At 36.7% G+C, this 26,642-nt stretch overlaps 1 protein-coding gene across 10 annotated transcripts in view; it reads left to right on the top strand.

Annotated features, from left to right (window-relative positions):
• The window catches only part of PPP1R12A (protein phosphatase 1 regulatory subunit 12A), a 117,613-nt gene extending 91,510 nt beyond the window's left edge, over positions 1-26,103 (top strand). For 3 of the 10 annotated variants that reach the window (XM_065041235.1, XM_065041301.1, XM_065041309.1), the window contains 12 exons: positions 798-888; positions 2,698-2,895; positions 3,072-3,240; positions 5,286-5,407; positions 6,084-6,149; positions 11,410-11,426; positions 12,816-12,957; positions 13,653-13,757; positions 14,669-14,716; positions 17,464-17,514; positions 19,215-19,376; positions 23,947-26,103. In XM_065041235.1, coding sequence (XP_064897307.1) covers positions 798-888; positions 2,698-2,895; positions 3,072-3,240; positions 5,286-5,407; positions 6,084-6,149; positions 11,410-11,426; positions 12,816-12,957; positions 13,653-13,757; positions 14,669-14,716; positions 17,464-17,514; positions 19,215-19,349 — 1,144 coding nt within the window. In that variant the 3' untranslated portion in view covers positions 19,350-19,376; positions 23,947-26,103. Of the gene's footprint in view, positions 1-797; positions 889-2,697; positions 2,896-3,071; positions 3,241-5,285; positions 5,408-6,083; positions 6,150-11,409; positions 11,427-12,815; positions 12,958-13,652; positions 13,758-14,668; positions 14,717-16,387; positions 16,419-17,463; positions 17,515-19,214; positions 19,377-23,946 lie in introns of those variants that run through there. The other 7 variants (XM_065041238.1, XM_065041278.1, XM_065041289.1 and 4 more) reach the window with 7 other exon arrangements.
• Positions 26,104-26,642: the final 539 nt, after the last annotated feature.

Genomic DNA, 26,642 nt, shown 5'->3' with positions numbered 1-26,642 from the left:
TTGAAGGGTAGGCATATGTACACCAGTTAATAAAGAGTAACTTATATGGAGTAATGTGTAGCAGTTTTCGGGCCCTACAGATTACACCTGCTCTTCAGTCAGAACCTCCTCAGTAGGCAACATTTCAGGTCATGTTTGCTGAAGCATCTAACAGGCACCATCTTCCTCATAGAAGTAGAGCCTAGGGCTCTAGGGAAATGGAAAGTCTATAAAAATGCTGGAAATCAAATTAATTACAGTGGTATTTTTTTAAGATGTGTCATAAGACGGGAGATGTTTCTACGTTTGTATTTATAGGATAAATATTTTGCTGTGTTTTGGGGGTAATTTGATTAATAGAGGTAGAATATGGGTAGTAATTCATGGGTCTGTGTAAATGAAGTTATTTTAAAACTTAAGATTGTTTTAGAACTGGTTTTAGTTTGTGCTAAGGGTGACCAAAGAACTGCTCATGCCATAGATAAATCTCTGGGGTCTTTTACCCCTATATTAGTAGACTAGTGACATAACCAAAAAAGCTTAAGTTGTATTTAGAGAAAATGGTAAAAGGAAATCTAAAATAACTATGAAAACACTGTGTATTTTAAATGAGTTCTAAGGCTGCTATCTTGATGAATAGATCATTACGATATGGATTAAGTGACTAAAAAGTAATCTGTCTTATATAGTTAAAGATTTTCTTCTAACTGCTTTGGGTTTCAGTCATAATGTGTTGTGGGTATTTCTTTTTCTTGACCATTTGATACATCTGTAGAAAAACTATGGTTTGCCAATTTTGTTTGTAATTAACTCTTTAGATCATACCTCACTCCAGTACGGGATGAAGAGTCAGAGTCCCAAAGAAAAGCTAGATCCAGGCAAGCGAGACAGTCTAGAAGATCTACACAGGTATAGTTTTATTAAACCTTCTATATTTATGGAAATGTACACATGTAGCTCCCTGAGAACAGCGAAGTTCTAATTTCCCACTAAAGCTCCAAATAAATTGATGGGTCTTCCTGGTACAAAACAACTTTCACCAGATGAAATAAAGCCTCTTTTTTTCCCCTCTCTTCCTTGAAGGCTTTAAGACCCTTCATTGTGTACTGAAAGTTCCTGCTTCTAATCACTGAAGAGTGACTTAATACAAATTCGAAAGCACAGACTCCTCCACTGAAAGGAAGTTTTTGATTGCATTATGGTAACACGGCTTCCTTGAGTAATTGTATCTGATGTTATGCAGATGTTTAAATCTAGGACTTTGAATTCTTCCAGAACTAACAGCTCTATGCTTCTGGCTGAAGACTTGATACTTGAGAACCAGGCATAGAGTACTGTATTTATTTTCATTTCTAAGTCTCTTTCCTGTGCATGGACTGTTGAACATAATGTGATTGAGATGACCAACATATAGATAGCTAATAAGATTCATGGTATAGAAAAATATACATTCAGCCTAGTTTGTGTGGACATGGAAGAGTACTAAGAAAGAGTATTTTGTTACTTGCTAATAATCTAGAATTTAACTGCATGTCTCCTTTCAGCATTTCTTACTTTACTGATACTGATTTTGATACTGAATTGCAACCAGTGCAATCCTAAGGTAGGAAGGATGTCACAGTAGCAAAACAGATTATCTCTAAATGGTGGTTGAATACTTTTGGGGCAGTGGAGCGGTTACCAACCGCTGTCCTCTGGATTGTATCTCTCCATCTCTTCTTCTGTCTGCTGACAAATTGAGCATAGTTCCTGGATAAAACAGCACAAAGAAATATTCCAGCCATCACCCTTATCTGCTGTAAGACTGAGTTTATATCTGCCTTGTTTACTGATGTTACTTTAAAATCTTTGCAGTTTTAAACCCCTCAAGTATTTCTGTTTACCCTTCCTGTTGAGAGATGCACACCACTTGATACAACTTGATATTGCTGGAGTTCTTTTTTACCTCTTGATACTATTTCAGAGCCCTGAGAGATGGTCAAACTACAGGCCAACTATTGTTGAATCTTTACAGTGAAGAAACTGCGAGGAATTACTGCATTAAAGCATTTTCAACACAAAAAAGCAATTAAATAACTGATAAGCTGCAAAGTTGGCTTTGAAGAATAGGTTATGAGGTGTTTTGAGCAGCTGAAAAATGCACTTGAGAAAAACTGTCTTGAAAATGGTTTGCTTTCTGAGATTATTTCAAAACTGGTTTTTAGCAGCAGAATAACAAGGAAATAAGACATTAATTACACCTTTCTCTGGTGCTGTCAATGCCATTTTTTGTGTTGTTGGCCTGAAAATCCAGTTGCAATGAGTGAATTTGTAAAGTACCAACATTTCTGAAAATTTGATAAGTATTGTATTTTTAGGGTTCTTTCAAAAATATGCTTGTGATTATATTGGAAGGATCGAGTGGGTTCTTGCATTATTTCTGTATGATTTTCTGTGTGATCTATGTGTACCAGTTCAACTAAAAATTGTGTTGCTGTAGAATCTGTGGTAGATCACATTACAGCAAACACTTGCCACTAATGAAAGAGGGATGTTTGGTTCCAAGATTTGAGAGAAAAGCTTATAGGTGGAATATATAGATAAAATTTATTTTTAATAGATAGAATTAATTTTCTGAAGGTGAATTTTGTCTTTAAAGTATGTATTTATATATTGTGATCATCTATGTTAATACAAGTGAAATACTGAAATGTTGTTTGCTGACTGCTATTTTCACAGGGAGTAACACTGACAGATCTTCAGGAAGCTGAAAAAACTATAGGAAGAAGTCGTCCCACGCGAACCAGAGAACAGGAAAATGAAGAAAAAGAAAAAGAAGAGAAAGAAAAGCAAGACAAAGAAAAACAAGAAGAAAAGAAAGAATCTGAAACTAAAGATGATGATTATAGACAAAGATATTCCCGAACTGTTGAAGAGGTATTTTCATGATGGGTCACTTTAGGTAGAGAAATTATATGAGTCTTAACTCCAACTGTAATATTTTAATTTTGGTACTACTGTAAGAATTATTTCTATATTTAAATGTTTTAAATCCTGTGGTTTATATTTGTTTAATCTTGGTGAATTAATTTTGACATTTCTCTGCTGAATAGCCATATCATCGCTATAGACCAACTTCGACGTCAACTCCTTCGTCAACCACCTCCTCGCTCTCCACCTCCACTAGCTCTCTTTCAACTTCAAGTCAACTAAACAGACCAAACAGCCTTATAGGTATAACTTCTGCCTATTCTCGGAGTGGAACAAAGGAAAGTGAGAGAGGTAGGAGTACTATTTGTGAAGGGATATTTTTTGTTGTTTTAGTTGACAAATGACAGCTTATGTTTCTAAAGATAGTTCAAAATGGGGTGGGAGCTAAGTATAGACCACCAGGGTTGTATCTCACTCCCGCCTTCTGTAAGAAATTCCAAAACTTGCATATAGAGAGGAAAAATGGGTTTATTTGTACTTGGTGGTGTTTAGCAGCCATTTAGTATGTGAACCTGTGTTTTCCATTGGTGGGTCATAGAACATCAAATATGCCACCATCGCTATCCACATAATGCTTTCAGGTCTGCGTTACCAGAGCAACTATAATGAAATATCACATTTCAGAGTTTAAATATTTGCATGTATTGAGGAGTAATTTTACTTGATTAAATAATTGCTGGGATTTTGTTTTAGTCCTTCCACACTGAAAGACCGGAAGGATGCTTTAACACTTTAAGGACCTCGCAGGATTTTGTGAGCAGCTGAAAACAAAGGGAAGGGGATATTTCCAGTGGTAGTTCAGAATATTTAACGGAACCATACTTCTAGATACTTAACTAGTTCATGTAGTCTGAAGCTGGGGATCAGATGCGTGATTCGGAGGTCAGAAAAAAGCTTTTTTCTGACATCACAGAGTTTTTGCCCTCATTTCAAATGTGAATCATCAGTTGTAATTCTCAGCAATATTGTGCCCGATTAGTTGCCCACCAAAGGAGAAGGCTGTTGACATACAGTGTGAATCTCCTCTTTTCTCTCAGAGGCATGCCACAGTTGACTTGTGAGAGATACTTTAATTCAAGTTATTGATCAGTAACTGGAATAGGATTACTGAATGAAATTGATAGTTTCGTTATACAGAGGATAAGATCAAACGATCCATTGAACAGATCTTCATTAACTATACAGCACTATTGCCATGGTCCCCAGACTGGTATTTTCTGAGGAAATTACTTCAGAGATGCGCTTTCTGATATTTTTTCTCCTCTGTCCTAATATGAAATGAAATTTGGAGTAAGATTCTTCAGTAATGTGTGCTTACTCTAGGAAACTCCAGATTGTTCTGTGGAAAAGATTTTCATGGGTAAATATTAGCAACAGTGTTTTTTTTTTCAAATTATGACTTTAGGAGGACTAATACATTACTGTTTGAAAGCCTGAAGGTAAAAACACCTTTTATTTAATTAGGAAAGGTATATTTCACCATGAATATTTGTATTTCCTTCTTTTCTGTTTAATTCTTGCCTCACACTATAATGTTTATTTACATCTGAAGACTAGTGATGCTAAAGTTAAGTTATTAGTGATGGTTCTATCTGAACTCAAATCTGTGGTTTCTTTAATAACAGCAGACTAAATAGACTGTAAAAAAAATTGATTTGGGCAGGTTTACTTAATTTCTTTTCTTGGTCCAATTTGCTTGTAAACATATAGGAGAAGATACACAATCCCGAGTTATGTCAGTTTTGAATTGCAGCTGCATTTCTTTCAAAGAAAAATGAAATCTGTGATATAATATTAATGTAATCTACAAGATCCCATTTTATTATTCCTTAGAGCAAAAATGGAGAGGACTGTGATGAAAAGGGGGACTCTAAGGAGCACTTAACAGACTTTTAAAATTTGGGCCATTTTTATATTGGATTCTTGATGTAAGAAAAAAAAACCCTTGTTTGAAGAAGAATGGTGAAGAATTACTTTGTACTTTTATACATTTACTGGCACAAATATTTGAATCATTACGTGACAGTTTTGAAAATTGAATTTTAAGTCTTAATTTGTAGTGTATCACTGTTACATGGAAACATTTTCTTTAGGTGGCTGAGATGGAATTAGTATTTTGCAGTTGCTCTTCAAGAATTGGAGCAATATTTACAGTATTTAGAGCTGTATTCTGAGGAACGTAGATTACAGCAAACCCTGTATGTGGTAAACTCTTTAGCAAATTTATTTCAGGTAAAAAAATAATTGTAAACATTTTAAAGACTGAGAATTATTACAGAAAATGTTCATAAAATTAGATTGTGTCATACTTAAATGAGTAAGAAAGTTGTTATTAGCAGAAGGGGGCAAAAAAGAGGAAGAAAAGGAAGAAGATAAGTCACAGCCTAAGTCTATAAGGGAAAGGCGGCGACCAAGAGAAAAACGACGATCTACAGGAGTTTCTTTTTGGACACAAGATGTAAGTAAACGATCGCTACTGCTGATGTTATAGCCTTAGCTTGTAGCAATATGGAATGTGCATAGTGTATTCTTAAAATAGAGAATACTTTAGAGTAATGGAGTATATAACTAATTGTTCTGGAAAAACTGATGCTTGTTCCAGTTCTGTATTCTCTGTTTCGAAGTTTTCAGGAGCAAAATGAAAATTAAGTCTAAGTTATGTTGGTAACGCTAAAAAGAATTCTCGAATTAATAGGAATTAATCATAATCTAAGGAAAAAATAATAATTGAACAGTTCTCTTGCATGCATATCAAAGCTGTAAGAATGAGACTCATTATCTGACACATTACAAGTGGCCATGTACTTAGATCTGAAAGAACAGCTGTCAGATTAGAAGGGTTATAGTTGGCGTTTCAGCTGATTGGCTTCCTCTTTGTCATGGGATCAGTATGTAAGTTTGTAAAAGCAAGATTTTCACTTGCCAAATGTGAAGTTCCCTTTCCTCTCCTCCTGGTACTGAAAACATGTATTCTTTTGAGAATTTTTATCATGTACCCCATATACCCTCTATTCATTTCAGTTAGGTAGAATTCTACTGCTCTTAGATTTTCGTATTAGAAGTCTAGAATGCCTTAAAATCTCAGCAAGCTTTCAGCAGTTTAGTGAATTTTCCTTTTCCACTTCTTTTACCAGAGTGATGAAAATGAACAGGAACAGCAGTCCGATTCAGAAGAAGGAACAAATAAGAAAGAAACCCAGGTAATTTAAAAGAGTTAATGAGTTTATTACCTTTCTAACAGATACATTTTGATTGTAAGATTTCTATTGCAGTTGGATTCAATTAAAAGAGTATATATGGTAGAGTTTTTACAAGTGCTTTCTGATTCATAATTTGTGGCTATGGTTCAGTGCCATTTCCTTTGCAGGCTTTAATAACAATTTTTAATGTATTAACCATGTTTTTCTCTTCCATTCTGATTATGTAGAATAAGCATCCAAAAAATGTAGGTGAAATTTCTGATGCGTAGGTCAGGGACACGTTGCAGCACGTTACTGGAGGGAACTTTCAGTTTCTGCCTTGCAAAAATCTTTGTTCCATCTTCTCTGTAATTTTCAGATAAATGATGCCCAGTGACTTATGCACACTAATTAAAACCTTTTAAAATTAAACCCAGTGCTCTCAGTAATGTAATTAACAAATAATATGAGAAGTTAATATAATGACGTATAGAAAGTTACATGCAGTGTACCTGATTTCTCCATTGAAGAAAATGGATTTCTGAACATTGTAATTCAGTATTATTAGTCTTGTAAAAAATTAAGTGAAAAACAATATAATAGGCTTGATTTGATGAAAAAAAGTCCTTATAAACTGAATGGTGTGTGACAGAGGGGTTAAAAGGGAAGTGGTAACTTGAGCTGTGCTATAAAATGGTGTAGCAGAAATTGAGGAATAAAATTCAAGTGATATTTCTCTCCTTTTTTATAAAAGCTTCCATTACACATTCGTTAAATGCTTTAGTTAAGAGATTCATACTGTGCTATTTTGGTTTGCTGTATTTTTTATTTCCATGTCACGTTAACATAAATACACAGACATGTTTCCTTTCCTCCCACTAGTACTTATCCTTATCCTTAGATCTGTAATTACTCCATATTCTGTTCTGTAGAAATTCATTTTGGTAGAATGTGCATGTGATGCTTCTTCTAGAATTAGACTTATACAAAACTACAGTGAAATAGTTGTAAATCAGGCCCCAAATTATTACTATGGTCTATGATTAAAAGAGTGGGTGTGTTGGGGTGAGAGGTTGAAGTGTAGAACTGGCTGCTTAATCATGGCTTGGCTCGGGAGTCAGAGCATTCTCCTAGCCTGTATACTTCTTTCATTATAAATCAATATAATATCAGATTTGAGTTCATGGAGAGTTCTGGAATGAATGTGTGAAGCAAGTTCTCTGTCACCTGGCTACATAAATTGATTTTGGTTTGTTGATATTAGCTCTTTTGTCACATCAGCTGCAGAAAATACAAAAACATAGTGAAAGTGAATTATATCACTTATCGCAATAAGTATTTCATGTGGTTTTAAGTTTTCTTTTCAAATTTTGTCAAACCTAATATGGAATTTCCAGTATAGTATCAAAATTCCAGAAAATGTCCTAGGCTTATAAGCCTATTAACTATAAGATATCTTAAAATTTGTATACAGTAATTTCATTGCTTTCATATTAATGTGGGTTTTTTTCCTTTGCATACAAATGGTTTGTCAGAGATTTAAAACATTATGTAGATTTCAATTAACTTCATCTCAGTGATAAATAACTATTTAGCATTTATCAATGCTCAGCTGAGAACTAAATACATTACTTTTGACAAGGCAGTATTTTGCCATCTTGGAAAAATAACAGTGGACTAGATCTTGAACATTCTAATAGGCGATTTGTTCCCAAATCCGTAGCAAAACTTGTGGGGTTTTTATTGTTTTTAAATGCTTGAAGAAATTAAGCTTTCGTTTTTGCAGTTGCTAACTCTGCTTTCACTTTGACAGAAATTTTGCATGCTTTATTGTAGAAATTCATCATTATCTGCTTATAAATCCTTTTCAGTTCTAGGAAGATAAAAGGGAAAAGGCATGAATAAACTGGAATTATAAAGAATGACGTTCAGAAAATAGTTACGCCTTTTCAGTTCTACTGATTATTTGATGTACTGGTATTCAGAAGACAGAAAAATTGGAAATATTGAAATTCTCTATTATTCCCTTATGTGGTGCTGCTGTTGTGGTTTTGGCTTGGGGAAGCTACAGGCCAGAGGTAGAAGGTGGTAACTTCCAAAGGCTTTGGCAGTAACTCAGGAATTTAAACTGAAGAGAGGAGGTCAAGAACAAGCCTTGCACATGGGTGCATGCTACAAAGGAAAGTAAAGGACCTTAGACAAAATGATTTATAGCCTGAAATCTTTTTGGAGCCAGAAAAATTATCTTATTCATCTCAGAGGTCTTTGAAAGAACTATCTGGTGAGATTTCAGTTTGTGCTTTCTTGTTCTTCAGAACTCTCTTTTAACCTCTTAGGTGGTCATTTGTCCATAAAGGAGAGCTAGTAAAGAGAAGTCGGATTTTGCCAAGCGCTTTGACTGCTGGAGGTTGCTCTAATGAAATTTTGTTTAGGCTTTTTAATATCAAGAGCTGAGAATTTCTTCAATTTGCACAAAAAATGCCACGTTACCTAAGGGTTTTTCCCACTGGAAGGATAGTCTTAGAACTAGGTTGTAAAATGTTTAAAAATAGGGAAGTCAGAAGATCACTTGGGCAACTGAAGGATTCTAAGTAAAAAAAAAAAGTTTATGTGAAGCCTATTTTTCAGTATGAAGTATTTCAAAACAAAACAAAGGAAAAAAAATGAGTAAGTACAACAACTGTGATCAGGTTACAATTGAATGGACTGAAGGTGGATCAGCATGTAAGTTTGTAAAAGCAAGAGATCAGATATGCGACCTCTGAAAGATGAAAGCTAGCAATATTAGAATAATAAATGTCATTGGGTCTTGTAATCCTGTGGGAATGAACAGGAGAAGCTGACATCAATAGTGTTAATGAAGTGCTGTACTCAAATTTTGTTCCTCACTTTCACTGCTGTGACAGTTTCACAGAAACATTCATTTACAACAATACAGAAAATTCCACATGACTTCCACATTTTATTTCCATTACCAATAATCATCCTAAGCTCACTAAAATGTGATGTGCCTGGTTAGAAGCTTAGTGTGTATTTTTGCATACAGTTTCTTTTTGGGCACCCTTATGACCTGTACAGACTGATAGTATAGAGTTAGAAGTATTATTTCAGGTTGTATAGATATGATATGTATGTTTGGATTTTTCATTACTGCTGGTGTGCTGCCAGTGCAGCTGTGGCTGCTCATTGTGCTCAGTTCTGTGACTGTATAAAGAACATCCATCTCATGTGATTTGGATGCACAGGGTATCTGTGTTGGCATCATTTCTTCTCAAGCTTTAGGCAAAGTTTGTACACTTACACCTTTTCACGATTTTTTGGCAAATATCAGAAGTTGTGAGCTGAACTGACAGAAATTGAAGGGGAAAAGAAAGAAAACAGCTAAGACTCTGCTTAAAAAAAAAAATAAAATCTACAAACCAGACATGTTTTGTGCAAAGTGAGGGGAACAACAACAGGCATGTGCTTGGGGAATGTGCTGCTCCTTCAGTGAGGTGTGGAGCCTGGATGGTGCTCAAGCAGCAGGAGCCTCACAGCTCCCAGGGAACGGGCACCACTGATTTTCTGGAGATGACAGAGTCCTCATCCAGCTTCTCAGGCTCCCAGCCTTAGCCAGGAAAATGGGAATAGGCTGCATCTGTGTTTTCCTGCCTCTGGTGATTAGTGCTCTCTTACCTCACCAGTTCATCCGTTGTCCCTCTCTAGCTGGAGAATCATGTTGTTAAGGTGGTCTTTGGGTAGCTGTAGTGCAGCAGGGGAATGGAGATCTGGGGGGTTTTCACATTCCCTCGGCACCACAGGGAGTCCGCTAGAAGCAAAGCAGCCTATAGAAAGCATATTTGTGAAGAAATAATGTAGGAATCATTTATTTCCTTGTAGTGGCTGTTCTATAGTGTAGGTAAAGGTTCAAAGGGCCAGCTCAGCATTTTTCTGTACACTGTGTTCCCCCAAGGTAGGGGGACCTAAAGTCTACAGACAAAGCTACCCCTGTTGAGGTGAGAAGTGGCGAGAAAGGGATTTTGTAGGTTGTTGATGACATGGTGGAATTTTGTAATCTCACACTGATCTTACTTTAAGGTGTGATAATGCGAGATAAGACACTGAGGTGGAAGCTCATCTTGTTTTAGCCAATGGCTTAAAAACTATCCATGTATAGATATGTGCCACCTAACTGTGACGTTTTATACAAAATCTCTTGAGTTATCAGAATTATTCATGCTCATAACAGAAAATAACAATGTTTTATTAGGAGTGGTTAGGCCATAGCATGTACTTTTGATTTCCTACGTCTAGTAAATGCACTTCAAGGTGTCTATGGGGAAATTGAATGCATTGTTAAGAATGTGGCTGTTCTCCTCAATGCAAGTTGAAAAAACAGTTTCCTTCTAAAAAAGGGAAACAAACAAACCACACCACTCCCCAGCAAAACCCACCTGTGGCTTTTTTCACCACTGCAAGGTGAATAATGTTGGAGGATGTGCAGGTGATGATACGTCAGTAGAGTTTCTTGACTGAAATGTCTTAATTCCAGATTATTATAATTGGAATAAATGATGAATCTGTATTGACCAGCCAGAGGGGAAAAAGGTTTGTTATGACTGATGTAATGCTTAGAGGATACTTACTCACTCTTAAGTCATCACTTCTCATTAAATTCACTTGTCAAGTAAAGTGAGTGAACTTTGTGCCTGTGGATTTGCCTAAAATGAATGAATGAAAGTAATATAAAAAATTAAATAGTGTCATTTAAATTAAGTCTAGTAAGTACTCCCTTATGTTGTTGGTATTTATACCAACAATGTTTATAGTGTGTTTCCCATTGAGCTATGTTGAAACAGTGACCTTGTATTTTACATTATTATTTTGAGCTGAAGTCATTATTATGTTGACCTTTCAAAACATTATTGCTGATGTTAGAGAAGAGGAAGAAGGAGTAGGGAACACAGGTCTGATGCCTTTGATACCAGGCAGGCAAATCACAGGATGCACTGACTGCTGAAATGAAATGACTCCAGTGGTTAGGACAGTCCAGACTTTTAGAGTGAAAAGTTAATGTTAAATCAAATTTTGGCAAGTAACATTCTAGCACATACTTCTTTTATGTTCCAGACATAACAAAATTAAATCTTGGCAATGTTCAGATAATACATACTGTTGGATAGCATATGCATGTAATGTAACGGTTTGACTACACTTGTTGACAGATTATTATATATTTTATTTAATCATATTATTGACTTGATCTATTCTTTTTCTCTCTTTTTACCCCTCCCCACCTCAGAGTGATAGCCTTTCAAGGTATGTGTAATTTAAACAAATGAATTTAAAATTGTTGAGCTTTTTGTTCACACATTCTCATTTTAAGTTCTTTATGTACAAGTTTAGCTTAACCCTTGTAGTCAGCTGCCTTAAAAGGCATTAATGGTATTTTACATTTGTGTCAAATATGGGTGTAAAGCTACAGAGCTGATTATTTTTTTCTATGTGTGAGTGTCATACTCGATTCTGGGAAATGTGTTTGACTCTGTAGTGCACTGAAGGCAGGCAGAGCATTTTCTAGAACACAGTGGATACAGCACCATTCTCAGCAATTTTTTCAGCATGGTCATCTTTTACAAAGAAGACAAGAAGTTCTTGCTGCCCCTCTTTTAGAATAATACCCTACTGAAAATTTTCTAAGAAATCTCGAGAAAAGTACTACAGCCTCTGAAAATAATTTTTCCTCAAGATTTGTTGAAAAGGAAATGCAGAAATAGCAATAATTTTTTTTAAAGTTTTCATTTGGTTTTAGACTTTTAGAATTAATTATAGGATTTTATTATGTTCTGTCTGTGCTGCAAATCTGTTAAACAGAACTACTACAGCACATGATCAGTGAAAAGTCAGCAATGTGAAATTATTCTAAACTGTATTAATTCTAGCTGTAATTTAGTGATTAATAGGATAAAGACTGCTGAAGATTTGTTTCATAAATCACTTCTGTTGAAATACTGGAATTCAGACCAAATAGTTTTGAAATCTTCTTGGTTTCTCTATTAAAACTTGGAGAATTCATCTAGGCTGATATTTTATAAGTTACTTGTTAAAACCCTCCCATTAAAGTAATGCATTTTTTTAAATAGGTCTTCTTTATAAACAAAGAATTATTAAAATATCTAAGCTAATATGAAATCCTTTAAGACACGTAAATATTTGCTTGGATTAAAGAATTTAATTTAAAAGATTGCATACGAGGCAGGCACTTGGCAGACTGAGCAGTTTGCAAGTATTTTCACACAGAATCTTGAAGTACTGAGAATGTAAAAATTAAATTTGCACCAAAGTAGAAGGCAGTGGCTTAACTAAAATACAGGGTGTTTCCAAAAGGTGGACCCAATTTCAAAGCAATATGTTTCCTGATACATGTTGCAATTACACAAGAATTTACATACAGTTTAATGAAGCATCTAGCGGTCATCATTTGAAACTCTGTGCCCTGCCCTTTCAAATATAAGAGTTTCATTTATGGGCGGTTCGTGGTTGCAAAGATACAGTGATTTCAAATTGGGTCTGTCATTTTGAAACACCCCGTATATAATTGCATTTGGTATTTTCACCAGGGTAATGGCAAACTCAGAGTGTTTGATACAGTTTGTGGCCTTGGCTTGAATGTGAAGGCAAAACAAAACGAGAACTTTTCTTTCACAGGTATGATACGGGATCCCTCAGCACGTCCTCAGGTGACCGTTATGATTCAGCACAGGGGCGATCAGGGTCACAGACTTACCTTGAAGATCGAAAACCGTACTGCAGTAGACTAGAAAAAGAAGATAGCACTGATTATAAGAAGGTATCTGATCCGAGAATTTTGGTGTGAAAATAGAACCTTATTATTGTTTTTCATAAGTTGACTGGAAATGATCTCATGTCGCATCACAAATTGCTGCTTAAAGGAACTCAGCTGAACGGAGGAGCAGAACAGCCATTACAGTGGGGAGAATGCACATTACAAAACAGCTTCTGGCTTTTGCTCTTTTCAAGGCAAGGGAGAAATCCAGAGGAAACAAGATCTATTTTTATGACAAATTCTATCATATTATTTTTTTAGTTGATTGTATCGTTAAAACTGCTTTATACATATGTGAAGCCTTTTATTTTATATGTTTGCTAGCTTACATGCAGATAATGTAAAAATGTGGTTAGATCTCGCTTTAAAATAGAGGAGGAGGGAGTTTGTTGAAAAGCTTACTGTGGTGTCTCATTTGTGAAGTCGGAAGCAAAGAAACTGGCAAGTGTGTTTTTAGCATGTGTCAGGTAAGTCATGTGCTCCCTATGCAGAGTTCCTTGTTTCCAGAAATATTTGGTAACAGTTCTTTCAAGTGCTTGCTAATTCTAAAGATCTTTCAAATCTGTAACTGGTTTTTACTTCTTAGGCTATTGAAGTTTTGTTCATGTTATATGCAGCTCAGTCATGGTTTTTAAATTTTTCAGCTAATCTTTCTGAATTATTATTTGATATTTTTTTAAATTAATATTTTCTCTTAGCTTTATGAACAGACTCTAGCTGAAAATGAACAACTGAAAGCACAGATACATGATACCAACATGGAACTTACAGAACTTAAGCTAGAGTTGGAGAAGACCACTCAGGTTTGTATAAAACAAAGAAGCATGTAAGTAGCTGACAAGGTAGACAGCAAACTAGAAGCACCCCAGGGTATGGGCTGCTCTTTACTAGGCATCAGCTTTGTTTCTTATCCAAAGATGGGAGTGAAGAAGAAAGAGTACCTCTGTGTTTCTAAAGAGAAAAGAGCACAGGATTCTGGTCTTCAGCTGTGAGCAAAATGTGTGAGGCTGCCTCCTGCCTTTTTAAGTAGTAGTGGTTCTTGCCAACATGTATCTGGAACTTCTTTGCAGGGTAGGGATAAACACTTTCTACACTGTTATGCTTATATTCAACTGTCAGTTGGGACTGATTGATTAATTCATAAACCTGCTTGCACATTGGCATCACCCGCCAGTTCTTCCCGGCTGGTTAGATAGCTTTATCTTAGAACTGAAGAGCAAATAGTGCACTCCAGTTACACACAACTGCTGTCAGATAGAAGTGCTGCACACAGTGATACCAGATATGTACACAAAACTTAAATTTGTCTTTAAATTGCTCTAGAAAGAGTGTTTCCTGTTCTCATATTGCATTTGCCACAATTTGCCTGTGTAGGTACTTAAGTGTCTTCTGTGTGTACCCCGTAAACATCAGTGAAGTACGTTAAAAAGATTGTTTTGTAATGCTTTTAGATAGAAATGCTATATTGCTCCTATTTGCCAAAGGCAATGTAATGATTAAATTCCTTAGGGGATGGTCACAGAGCAAGTACGTGATAAATCCAGTTTGTTCTTCTTTATTCTATATTTCAGGGTTACTTCCCTGAACACACTTTAAAATGCCTTTGAAAACGTATTTCAGACAGAATACTAAAATTGTCCAACTGAATTGTTTTTCCTCAGTTTTATTTTGTTTAAGAACAAGTACCAGTGTCTTTATTAATTTTGTGTTTCAGAGACAAGAGAGATATGCTGACAGATCACTCTTGGAAATGGAGAAAAGGGTGAGTTTCTGCCAAAGATCTCTTAAGTACTCCAATTCAGGCCTTTTTAGTTTGTTTTGCAACCCTTGGCGTGGACACGTTTTAGTGGGAACAGAAGCCTTTCTTATAACTTGCATTTTCTAGAAGATTTTAGGGATTTTAGTTTTCAAAGTAGCAATCAATGTGAGATACTGTGAGATGGAATTACTCTTCAGAAATGCCTTCAGGTTGCCTGTTGGTTCCTGATGACGAGGTTCTAAACGCCACTGCCCTCCAGGGATCTGCCACTTGTTCTGTCTCATCCAAAACAATGTTGGCACCCCAGAGGGTTAAGCAGATTCAGGAGCGTTTCATCTTCTAATGCATTTCCGACATTCAGAGACTTTAATTTCCTCAGAGCTTTCCAGAGGCACACGTGTGATTTTACCAGTATTGTTGGTAATGAAGTAGCTGTTTCTAGCTCACAGACATGAGACTTTAAACCTGCTAGTGATATAAAATGAATCATAATCTGTCTCTGTCCTTGTATTTTAACTTTTTCCAGAGAGAATATGGCAGGTGGGGGAAGAATGATTAAGCAGTGTGGGCAGAGGAGCATCAGGGTCAGAGACAACAACCCTAAATTGAATGGGAAAGGAGTCATGTAATAAATCCATATGTGAGGTAGACTACAGGAATTATTTCAGAAGTTGGACACATTATAGTTTTAGGCTGTAGTTTCATGCTAGTTTAAAATCCATCCCTATAAAATTTTAGTTCCACAGCAATGTAAGGCAAACTACACTGGTTTTGCTGTGGTCCTGGCTTCCTTCTTGACCCTGGCCACATCTTCCTTTCTCCTCCCTTCATCCGGGAGAGACATAGGCACTTAAACAGGAAGAAAACTAAATGGACTTTGGCAGTAATGAGTGATATGGTGTATAGTTATTAATCCCTGGTAAGCTTCACATTCAGTAGCCTTTTATGTTTTCTAAATCTCAAATATTGGAAAGTAAACAATTTTTAGTCCTACAAACCTGTCTGGCGTGTAAACAAACACTGGGTAGATTTTATGGGAGCACATGGAGATGTAGAAGTGCTCTCAGGCACTTCCTGAACTTCCATTATCTTTATCTTAAAAATCTCTCCAGATAATTGCAGCAGCCTTTTAGCACCTATTTCTCCTTGATTTTTGGCAACCTGCTGTAGGCAGTGATTTCATCACTAGAAAAGTTTCATCAGCATCTTTAATTACTTTCTTGCTTGCTATCATGGCCACACAAGTGGACATCTAATTATTTCATGGATTTAGATGCGTCCATTACTCTATAGCTTCCATTCTGCAGAACATTCAGTACTGCCTAGCTAGACATTATTTCAGTTTTAAATTAACAGCTGTGCTTTTTCCCAGAATAGGCCATTGCATTAAAACAACTGGCTATATTAGCAATTTTTACACCTTTTTTTTTGTAAAGACATTTAGCCCAACAGCAAATAGACTGGAATGGTACTTACTATGCCCATTACTACCAATCAGTGTCATGATGGGAAAAGTCTTAACTTGGAGGAGTTAAGTACATTAAGTACTAACAACTGCAGTAATCTATGTGATTAACTTTTCATAGACCTTTAAAGTTGTTTGCTAAAATGAGAAAATGTTGGGATATAACTGCACTATGATTAAACTAAATTCAAATGATTTATATCTGAAAGGTGACCGGCAAGAGTCAGTATCTACTGGGCGGTATGATCTAACCAAAGTTTTACACACCTCAGTCAATGCTGCTTGCTGTTTGCATAACACCATTGTATGCGGATGCATATGTCCACTTTGCAATAATCTGTTGCTTTTGCCTTTCACACTTTGGAAAAATCTGAATGTAGAGTTCTGATAACCGCAGCTGCTTTTCAATGAGACACACCGCATTGTCTGACACAGGAAAGCAAGCAATCAAGCTGTAAAGCCCTGAAGTCTACTGCATTAGCTATTCATCTGTCGGATGTCTTGAAAATTAGGTTTAAACAAAATAATAGAATTTAGAAATACGATAGTGTGTCTGCACTGCAGACTGCAGCATAGTGTAGAAAACCCTAAGCTAACTTTCAATAAGGTAGCTTGGGTGCAGTAATCAAAATGACCTGAAGTTCTGTACAAAGGATGATTTCTCCTGCTTCTCAGGTAAAAATAAAAGAAAGGAAAATAAAACTATACCAGAAACGCAGAAAATATTCAGGAAACATTTAGTCAAGAAGCAGGTGTCCTTACGTAGCTAGATTTATTTGGTACTCAGCGGAACTCCTTTAGTGTAAATTTGGGTGTATCTACACTACGTGGCAGTTTATGGTGTGGGCAGATCCCACCGAGCTGAGACAGATGTTTCAGCTACGTTTGCTTGTCTATGAAAGCTTCTGCTTTTGTGCTTGTTTAATATTCTTGTTTGTTTCTGATCATTTTCTGCATTTCTTGTATATTAAGCTATTACAGAAGCCTAGCTCATGAAAAATAAACGCAAACAAATGGTAGGTGCAACTTGTCTAAATTTGTGCCAAGGAAGGAGTATATTTTGTAGGACTTGATGTAAATTTCAATATCTCTTCCTCCTCAGATATTAATTGTCCATATTGAAAAAATTTCTATTTTTCACTGCCATCACAAGTTTCCTGTCCACACTCCGCTTTTGGTTGTATGATCTTTGAACTTGAAGTATTTCACTGTTACCACAGAATTTACAAGCAGTAATTATTAAAAAATGGTATTGTTCAGTGTTAACACATATCTTTTGATTTAGGAAAGAAGAGCTCTAGAAAGAAGGATATCTGAAATGGAAGAGGAACTTAAAGTAAGTAAACTATTACACTTTAAATAAACTATTAATAACAAAATGTATGACTATGTAAGTGTAACATGTAGTCTGGCAGTATTACTGGTCTCTATAATTTAATTAGAAAATAACTAAGCTATAGCTGCATTTCAGAATCACTCGTGTCATGTAGCTTGTGCCGAAGCTGTTACACTGGCACAAGCAGTCATACATGCGGGACTTCTGAGAAGGTGCTGAGATTTATACTTCTATAACATATTGCCTAACAAAAAACATTCAAGAGATGGTTGGAGTGAAGCGCATCTTGATCTGATAAAGATAAAATTGCAATCTATGATTTTGATATGATACCCTATATTTTATTAACTTAAAAGTACTGGTAACATATAATTCCATAGATATTTAAGCATTAAATGTTGCTTCAACCTGTGTCTCATGCTCTTTAAATTATGTATGAGACAGCATGTTACCTATATCAAAAGAAAAGCTTTCATTTGTATAGAGTAAATAATAAATCCGTTTTTAGCTTACAAAAAGCAGTAGATAGATTTCAGATGTTGACAAATAAGTAAAATTTACCCCATGTACTGATTTCCATCTTTTTCAAGTATGTATAAACTGAATCCCAGAAGCAAAATCTTTTTTAATCCATCTCCATCCTTTTTTTTTTTTAATCAGTCATGGTATAACTTTTCTCATTTCCTGGTTTATCAATGTTAATTGCTCAGATACGATTAAGAAGGGTGAGAAATTTGGCAAGTTTGTTTTCTAGTATGTCCTCGCATATAATATTGGACAGGCCCAACCAAACTGATAGAAGTAAAGTATGACTAGAAAACTAGTGGAACATGATGAAATAGAAAACATTCTTACACTCCAAAATTTTAAAGAATTACCAATGTTTTGATACTTGTCACTGGTTAATAATAAGTTTCCTTTCAAGCTCATTTTTGAGCTCCCTCTGCTGCTTGGAAATGGCATCAACTTCCAAATACTTTTGATTACAACACACACATGAAGTTTGGTTGAAGTAATTGAAACTGACAGGCAGATGTAGGTAGAAGGCAACCACCATGCCTCCAGCTCCCTTGGATTCAGGCCAAGATAGTTGTTGTAAGAGAGGACACAATGTCTGTGTTTCCTTGAGGGGTCTTTAGAAGTGAATGATGTAGAAAGCAAACTGGTGTAGGAAAATAATTGTGTCTAAGAGTGGAAGAGTGGACGTGAGCTTCTCTTATCTTTTTAGGGAAGGCTGGGCTTCCAAGAAAAATAGAGAATACAAATATAATGCCTTTTTTTCAAGACTTTACTTTCAATAAGCAGTATGTGCAAGTTTTGAATTAAAGACTAAATAATCTTCCTATCGTTTGTTACACTGCCATGTAAAAGTGTATGTTAAATGTGTCATTATTTACAGACTTTTGAATAGGAGATTTAGTCTGTGCAATTAGGATGTTAAGTAAAGAATTCCAGGAATAGCTCTCATTGTTAATGTATCCTGGGCTGTTTTGGAAGGCTGTGACTAATCACTGCTGGTTCTTAGATTGCTTTCAAGTATGTGCCACTTGTTTGATACTTTTCCTTTCACAGCGACTTATCTGCTTTAAACAGGACTGTCTCTTCTACGTTTTCTTTCAATTCTGCTCATCTCCAGTTCTTTTAAACATAATATACATGTTGTTTTCTTGTTTTCACTCCTATTTCTTTGATTCCTGCAGAACCTGCAACAAATAAAGCAGATTCAATCTTTGAGGCACATAAATGAGCGACTGGTGACAGAGAATAGGGCCTTGACCCGAGTGGTTGCCAAGCTGTCAGAGTCCTGTAGGCAACTGCGCTCTGTGGACTTGTAATTTCTGCCTTCTCCTTTGTGTAGCCAGGCAGGTGTTGACATTCAGTTTGTGCTTGGGTAGCATTTTACTATTAACACTTGTGTGTCAGAGACTGACTGACTGCTGCTCGGTGTGGAAGTGTGGTAAAGCATGGTGTCCCGTGTACCAACTAGAGGTGTTGCAGATGTGTTGGTTTGGTGTGGTGTTGTCCTTACTAGCACTGAAGCTCATCCCAGAGACGTGAAGATAAATTGGCGGTGATCCAGGAGGCCTTCGACATGTTAAAACCTTGGCAACAATTCAAAGGGTTTGAGTTTGCACTAGAATACCCCAAAGTCACTCCCTTGTTTCAGTGTTGGAGCGAATGCTCAAATAGATAGATCTGCCTCTAGTATTCTGACAAATTGCAATTAAGAATTGAGCTTTCTGCTGCAGTATAACTGAAGTGCGCAGAATTTGTACAAACCTAGTCTCAATTAAAGAACGTTTGAGAAGTGGTTTCAGTACTGTGCATTCCCAAACAGTTGTGTTAGCAACTTTATTTCTTACATTTGTGTGTTTTAATGTTTAGAAGGGACCAAACTCTTCCCTTTCAAAAATGCATCGGAGCTTCAAGTTGATTAATATTTTCACATATTAGCTTCCATGTGATTCTGGCCAATTCTTCTTATCTAGACATCTTAAAATATCCAGTTTCACCACTTACTTAAGGTCATGGATTTATATTGCTATATATGTAGGCATTCCAGTCATAGAACAGAATCCTATCATGCAAGAACTGTACAAACACACACATGAAAAACACCTGCCTGGTGTGTCACATTGGTTCATATGTACTAGATCATTTGGCTCAGCCCCCTTCTGTTAAAGGTGTGAACTGCTTTGAGTTTCATATTGGAAAAAAATGCCAGTTTGTTGTCCTTCGTGTTATTGCAGGGCTGCTGCAGAAACCCACTGAAGCTTCAGAACTTCTGTGAGGAACAAAATGTGGTTTCATTCCACATCAATCTGTGTGCCTTTTTTCCTCCGCTAATATTAACAGCTGTATAGGGTGAAGGTTGCAGTGAGCAAAAAAAATTCTCTGCACAGTCATTCTTGCTAAACTGCTTCCCCTCACCTGCCCCTTTTCTCCCTGAGAAGCAAGGTAATAAACGTACATTTTGTCATTCTGCTCAAAGTCCCATCTGAGGTTTTCCCCACTAAGAGACATGAAATAAAGAGGTTTATCCTTTGGCTGCTGTGTCTACCTGGAGTTGACCTAACAATAGGATGTGGACAGAAAGCTTGTTCCTGGTCCAGGTCCTGCATTCCTCAGTGTTCCCTTCTGTTAACCCTTGCTGAGTGAGTCAAGTCAGCTCACTGACCTGGCTGAAAACAAATCCCATTATTCGCTATATGATTTGCTCCGTCTCACCCCAGCATTGTTGAATCACTGGACTGACAGGCAGAAAGCTTCAGGAGCTGCTCCATGTGAAGGGAGAGCTGTCCCTTTAGGGCGGCCCATCTTACATCAGCTTCAGCTCACAATGTGGTTTTTCAACACAGCTGAGCTAATCTAATAACTGCTGTCCACAGCCACATGTCCAAACCGTCCTTTTTTTGCTAGCACTGGCATTCCTTTAACCATGCTAAGCCAGTTCAGGGTGTTAAACCACAGAAAACCATTCAGCTTTCTTTTTTGTGGGGGTAGTTTTCAATGGCAGATCATTGTGGAGCTTGAGAAGCCTGGCTGGCAAAAGAAAAGGAAACACAGCAGGGAGGTTTGATGTTACGATGGTGGCTTAACCCATAGCACTGCGCCTGATTAATCTGAACAGATACCTGAAGAGTTCATGAGCCTGTTGTAATCTTAATTTACAAAGCTGCTTTGTATGTAAAACCTGTTAAATATTCCAGCAAACACAGATATTATTACTGTACAGATCTGAGTTGGCTCCATGTATGTCAGGTGGTTACTGAATAATTATTTGCTCAAGGACAGCACTGCAAAGTTACCAGCTGGCCGTATACTGCAGGTAGGCAAAACAGCACGTTTGTAATCTTACTCAAGAATCTCATTTGCTATTTTAGTGAGAGGAGAATCGGGATTCAAAGTGTTAAGTACAGTATGTAACTGTAATTTTATGGAATTTACCGCAAAGCCTTTTTTTCATGCCTCTGCGCATTAAAGGTGTGTGGTGTCACCTCATGAGAGGTTTGAGTGCCACAGGAATGCACTACTACAAGAAAATTGTATAAATGTGTTTGGCTAGGGTTTAAGTATGTGGGGATTAGTATAGATGAGAAGCATAAGTGTCTTAGGTTACTTGAGCTTATCCTTCCTCATCAGTCTCCTATTACTCATAACTCCTTTTGTCTCCTACCAGTCTTCCCTTATTCTTTAAGAGACTCACGACAAAAGAGAAAATATTTTCTTAATACCTATTCTACCTATTATCTTAATCAGGATTAAAATATATCTGCCGCGATTTGCAGACATATAATGCTGCTGGATTATGTTAAAGCTCTAAATTTGAACAGCAGCTTTTTTTGTTAAAACAGTTCGCCACAAAATATACCTCTCTGTGGGTCTGCCTGTATGTAATTAAGCATTATGGGCTGCAGCTCCCTAGTCAGCTGGAAGAGACTGTGTTGGGGAAACATAGGCAAAAGGAACTTCCCTAACAACTGTGAAATTCCTGCAGTTACTTTGAGGTTTCATCGGAAAGCGTACACAGCAACACTTGTTGAGAGACCCATTGAAGAAGAACAAAACCAGACTCCCTTGCTTCCATGTGCATGGCTAGATGAAGGCTGTTGTGGTTTCACCCAGGATCTTTGGTATGAAGTCTGTAACAGAAGGAGAAGGAGGAAAGAAAGGTGTTAGTTGCTTTGCCTGAACAAACATTTTTTTCATTGTTTGCAGGTGGATTTCACAGAACAACCCCAGGTTTATCCTGGTATTACAGGTGCATGCACAAATGCACCGTACACGTGCCTCTTATCTGGATATGACCCCCAGCACGTGTATCCCAGACAACAGTAGTTGTTTTTTCACAGCTTAGAAAACTTAACACAGATAGTAGTTAATAATTGCCAAATGATTACTTATGTTGCCCAATTTCAAATACCTTAACATGGTTTTTGCAAGTAATGGGCATTTTACAGCACTTTCTGTTCGGAGCACAGCTCCCACTTGACAAGCTTCCCACAGCTTCCTTCGGACTCTGTGAAGAGCTGGGCTTAGGTGGCTTGCCCTAAGCTCCACCATGGAGCACAATTGGAATCCAGGTTAACAGGATTTTTACTTACTCTGATTGTAGAGACCACCTTTTTTCCTCTTACGATCTGTCGTCTTCCTTTCACATACTGTGGTATTGGCAGGTAAATGAACTCGAGATCCTATAACCTCAGTCACCTTCAGTGCACGATGGTGTTTCAGTCTGTGAAAGGGTCTTTTGTTTGGGGAGCTGAGTGTGGACAGGAATCCTTTAGAGGAGATGCATAAATGAAGCCTCTAGTGTAACGTACAGTTTATTAACCCTGCATTTTTAAGCTTCTCAGTTCTTTCTGTTCCATAATAATGTTCTGAATATAATGGGTTTGAAAGTATAATTTTGCTTGAATAAAATGAAAACAAAACTAGGGGCAAGGAAATTGCATCATGAAAAATTGTGTAGCAGTTGTTACATAGGTCACTAGCTGGACTTAGACCTCTTGTGTGCACTTGCACTCGAGGTTACTGAATAACCACTGTGCAGGAATAGGCTGTTACCTCCTGTGTAAACCTGCTGCTAGGAACCATACACATCATTTAGCCCTGAGTTATTATAGGCGGTTTGTTATCAGTGTGTGAATGTAGATCTGGAGAACTGCCGAGCTTACTTCTGGTTCCTCCAACAAGTTATATTCTCCCAGTACAAACCTCTGTGCACTGACTTGTCCTCCTTTCCTGTCTGATCCTGTCCAGCCCTCACCTTACTTAGCTTCCACCTTCCAGCTTTTGTGCTTGTGTGTCACCATCTCGTGTGGCAACCTGGACTTGCCATCTCCTAACGCGGATGCCTGAGAATGCAGCCTGGTGTCTCAGCGATCTGATCTTGTGTGAACTGTGCTATTCAGGGATAAGATCGCAAATTATGGGATGTGTGCTTCAACACGAGTTTGGAAGATTAATGCTATGAGCTAACAAGCTGAATCACACCGTATGTGATCAGGATGAAATCATCCGAGAGCACAGCGGTAGATAAGCTTAGCCACAGCATGTTTTTTTGAAACTGTGCAAGTGCGGTATAGACAAGCCTCTTTAAATTGTTGGTAATTAACATTTGTTTGTTTTGCAGTGAAATTTGAAGCATTTAATTACTTTCCTCTTGCTACCATAAATGCTTTTTTAGAGGCTTGTCATCTGCACCACTGAGTTTTGGTGCATCTAGTCCAAGCAAATGAAAACTCCTGATCTATAACTCTTAACTGTATCATGCTAAAAGGTGAGATTTTTCTGAACTGCTAATACGAAGGGAGAGAACTGGCAAGATGCTTAAGCTGAATCAAGATTTTTATCCCCCGCGCTTGTCTAGTCTTGCTGCTTTGACTTGGGGCTTAACAGCAAATAACCATCATGTTTCATTCTTCACAGATGCTACCAGACCTGAAGGCAGACAACCAGAGGCTAAAAGATGAAAATGGGGCCTTGATCAGAGTTATAAGCAAACTTTCCAAATAAAGGGTTTACTACAGCAGCAAATAACGGTATTGCACATCACTAGTAGCTCCAGTGGACCACAGTATGGCAGTCACTGGAAGTGTGGGAAGATCCCTCGGAGACTTTCATTTTCAGATATCCTGCCAAACGCCCTCTTACCTGTGTGGTTTTTTTGTATCAAGATCATTGTTTCTGTTAAAAAGCAGCTGCTGAGAAGATAAAATGACTGAGAAATCTTGTTTACAGCTACAGCATAATAAGGAAAGTGTTCAAGGCCAGATACGCCTCAGATATTTAACCAGTAAGCCTTAGTTGTACATAAACACTTTTACATCAACAAAAGCTTTCAGCTCTCACAGAAGACAGTTACTCAATAATGTTTTTGTTGTGCCACAATTCCCAGTTTTTTTCTATACTCAGTTTTTCTTTAAATCTTAAGTTTGGATTTTTTTTCCCTTCTAATTATTCATGTACCAGATTTTCTTGTACAGTGTTTTCACAGCTTTACCATTTGCAGAGACCACACACCCTTTTAAATTACATCTTTGTGTAGCTACCTAGAATTGTATTGTCCAACCACCTGGAACAGAGATGTTTGGTGGAACATTTGCTTTCACTGTTTGTGCAATATGCGTTTATTTCCTCTACAAAATGCTTTAAAAGTCAGTTGAAACTAGAAGTATTTTAAGAGTCCTGTTTTCTGCCTTTATTGGTCACTTTAAAGAAAAAGGAAAAAAAAAAAGAGTTTGTAGTGAAAGATGTTAGATCCTGTAATCGTCACATTCATTTGAGCAGGTACTGAGTGATGCTGTATATATAAATGTGTACTGGTTTGATTTTTCAGACCACCACGTGGCATGCTTGAATATATTTCCCTATTGCAATGTCTGTTAATGCAAATTAGGCTACTCCAGAATAGTGTGTTTAACAAAGTTCATTAATTTTTATGGTATAAAGAATTTAGACATTGTACATTGTATGGAGCCCTATCTTTACAAAAGGTCTAAACTATATAAAATACTTTATTATCTTTTCCTCCCATTTTTTTTTCATTTGATAGTGTTCACCATAATAAAAAGTTGCATAAATATAACTGCTTCACTACATTTCACATACCTGTATTTATCTGAGTGCTGTCCAAAACTGTTGTGCTAGCCAAAGTAATGTACTAAATCATTTGAAAAACATAACCCATTACACTCACATTAATGTTTATATGCACTGTTGTTGCCATGTGAGAAGGCATCCAATTTGATAACACCATCATGTCAGACCATTTTATACATTTCAGTGGCCTTTAAAAACAACAAAAAAAGTACTTAAGTGAAATCGCTTTTGTTAGAAACAGCTTTTATATTTTCACGAAACCATTCAAGATACGACATCCTAACGGCACATAGTTTATTGCCTAAAACCACTGAACAGATCAGCCATTAAAACAAATTGTACATTGTAAAGCTTGTAGTAGCTATTGTATTATTGATTATATTGTATACTATATTAAATGTGAATTTGTACCCCTTCATTTAAAAAGGTCATTGTGTTCTACTGCCTACTTGGGGGGGGTGGGGATTAGTTTTACGGGGCTGGGATATGTTTTGGTAAGGAAGACATGATGTCCTCTCTCTGTTGATTGGTTTTTTGAAGATGTAAGGTTATGCTCTTACTACCAAGCTCAGGATTCTTGATTTTAAAGGTACACAGATAGTTTGAGATATCTTATTGTAATTGATCTGTATGAGAGGTGGGTCTGAACCATAGGGACTTCCATTGTCTGACGCTAACGTAAAATAAAGAATTGAATGGCTGCAACGTATTGAGTTCTGTTACAAGACAGTTAGGCATATTCTGGATTATATTGGGTAAAGTTTGGGTGCCTGTGAATGATTAAATACGTGTTTCTAATATTTTAGTGTTTTATATTTAGGTTATTTATTCTTTATATCTAAAAAATGAATGGCTAATGTGCTATATTGATTTTATTGGTAGTACTGAGCAGACCTTGTATCTGCATGAAACTAGTTGCAAAACCCACTATTTTGGAAAAAAAAATTGTATTTTGACATATACAAATAAAATGAATACAAACTATTTTAAATGTGTGAAAGTTTTACTGAGAAGACATTGAAATTTGTTATGAATTTAAACCATGTTATAAGTTTGCTATTTAAATCCTTTGGTGGGCATTTTTCATTCATTGCGTTACTTGGATGCAAGGTTCAAGTACCTTTAAAAGATTGTAATCAAATTGTGATTATTTGCACATCGTTGTACATGCACATCTGTAAATGCAACAGTAAAAATGCCATATTTATGCAATCTGTAACAACTTGGACAAATGTTTATATATTTTACATAAACCTGTCTGTGTGCAGAATCTGAGAACCATTTGTTACGCGATATTAACCGCATCTCACAAAGCAACTGCTAAACTTGTGTCACCGTCTTACTGCACTGATCGTGTTGCAGATCAAACACATCCTCAGAAAAGTTGGCTACCACGGAGAGAAAATGGGTAATGGAGGAATGTTTTATTATTCAGCAGACAGTTTGCATATGAGAAATGTATTATTGCTGGCTCTGGCAGGCCTCCTTCAGCAGCGTGAATGGTAATTCGGAGCAGCAACTTT

Source organism: Columba livia, chromosome 1, assembly GCF_036013475.1.
Source record: "Columba livia isolate bColLiv1 breed racing homer chromosome 1, bColLiv1.pat.W.v2, whole genome shotgun sequence".
In the NCBI taxonomy this organism is placed as follows: Eukaryota; Metazoa; Chordata; class Aves; order Columbiformes; family Columbidae; genus Columba; species Columba livia.
Note: the sequence above shows the minus strand (reverse complement) of the source record. Positions and strands in the feature narration are given on the sequence as shown.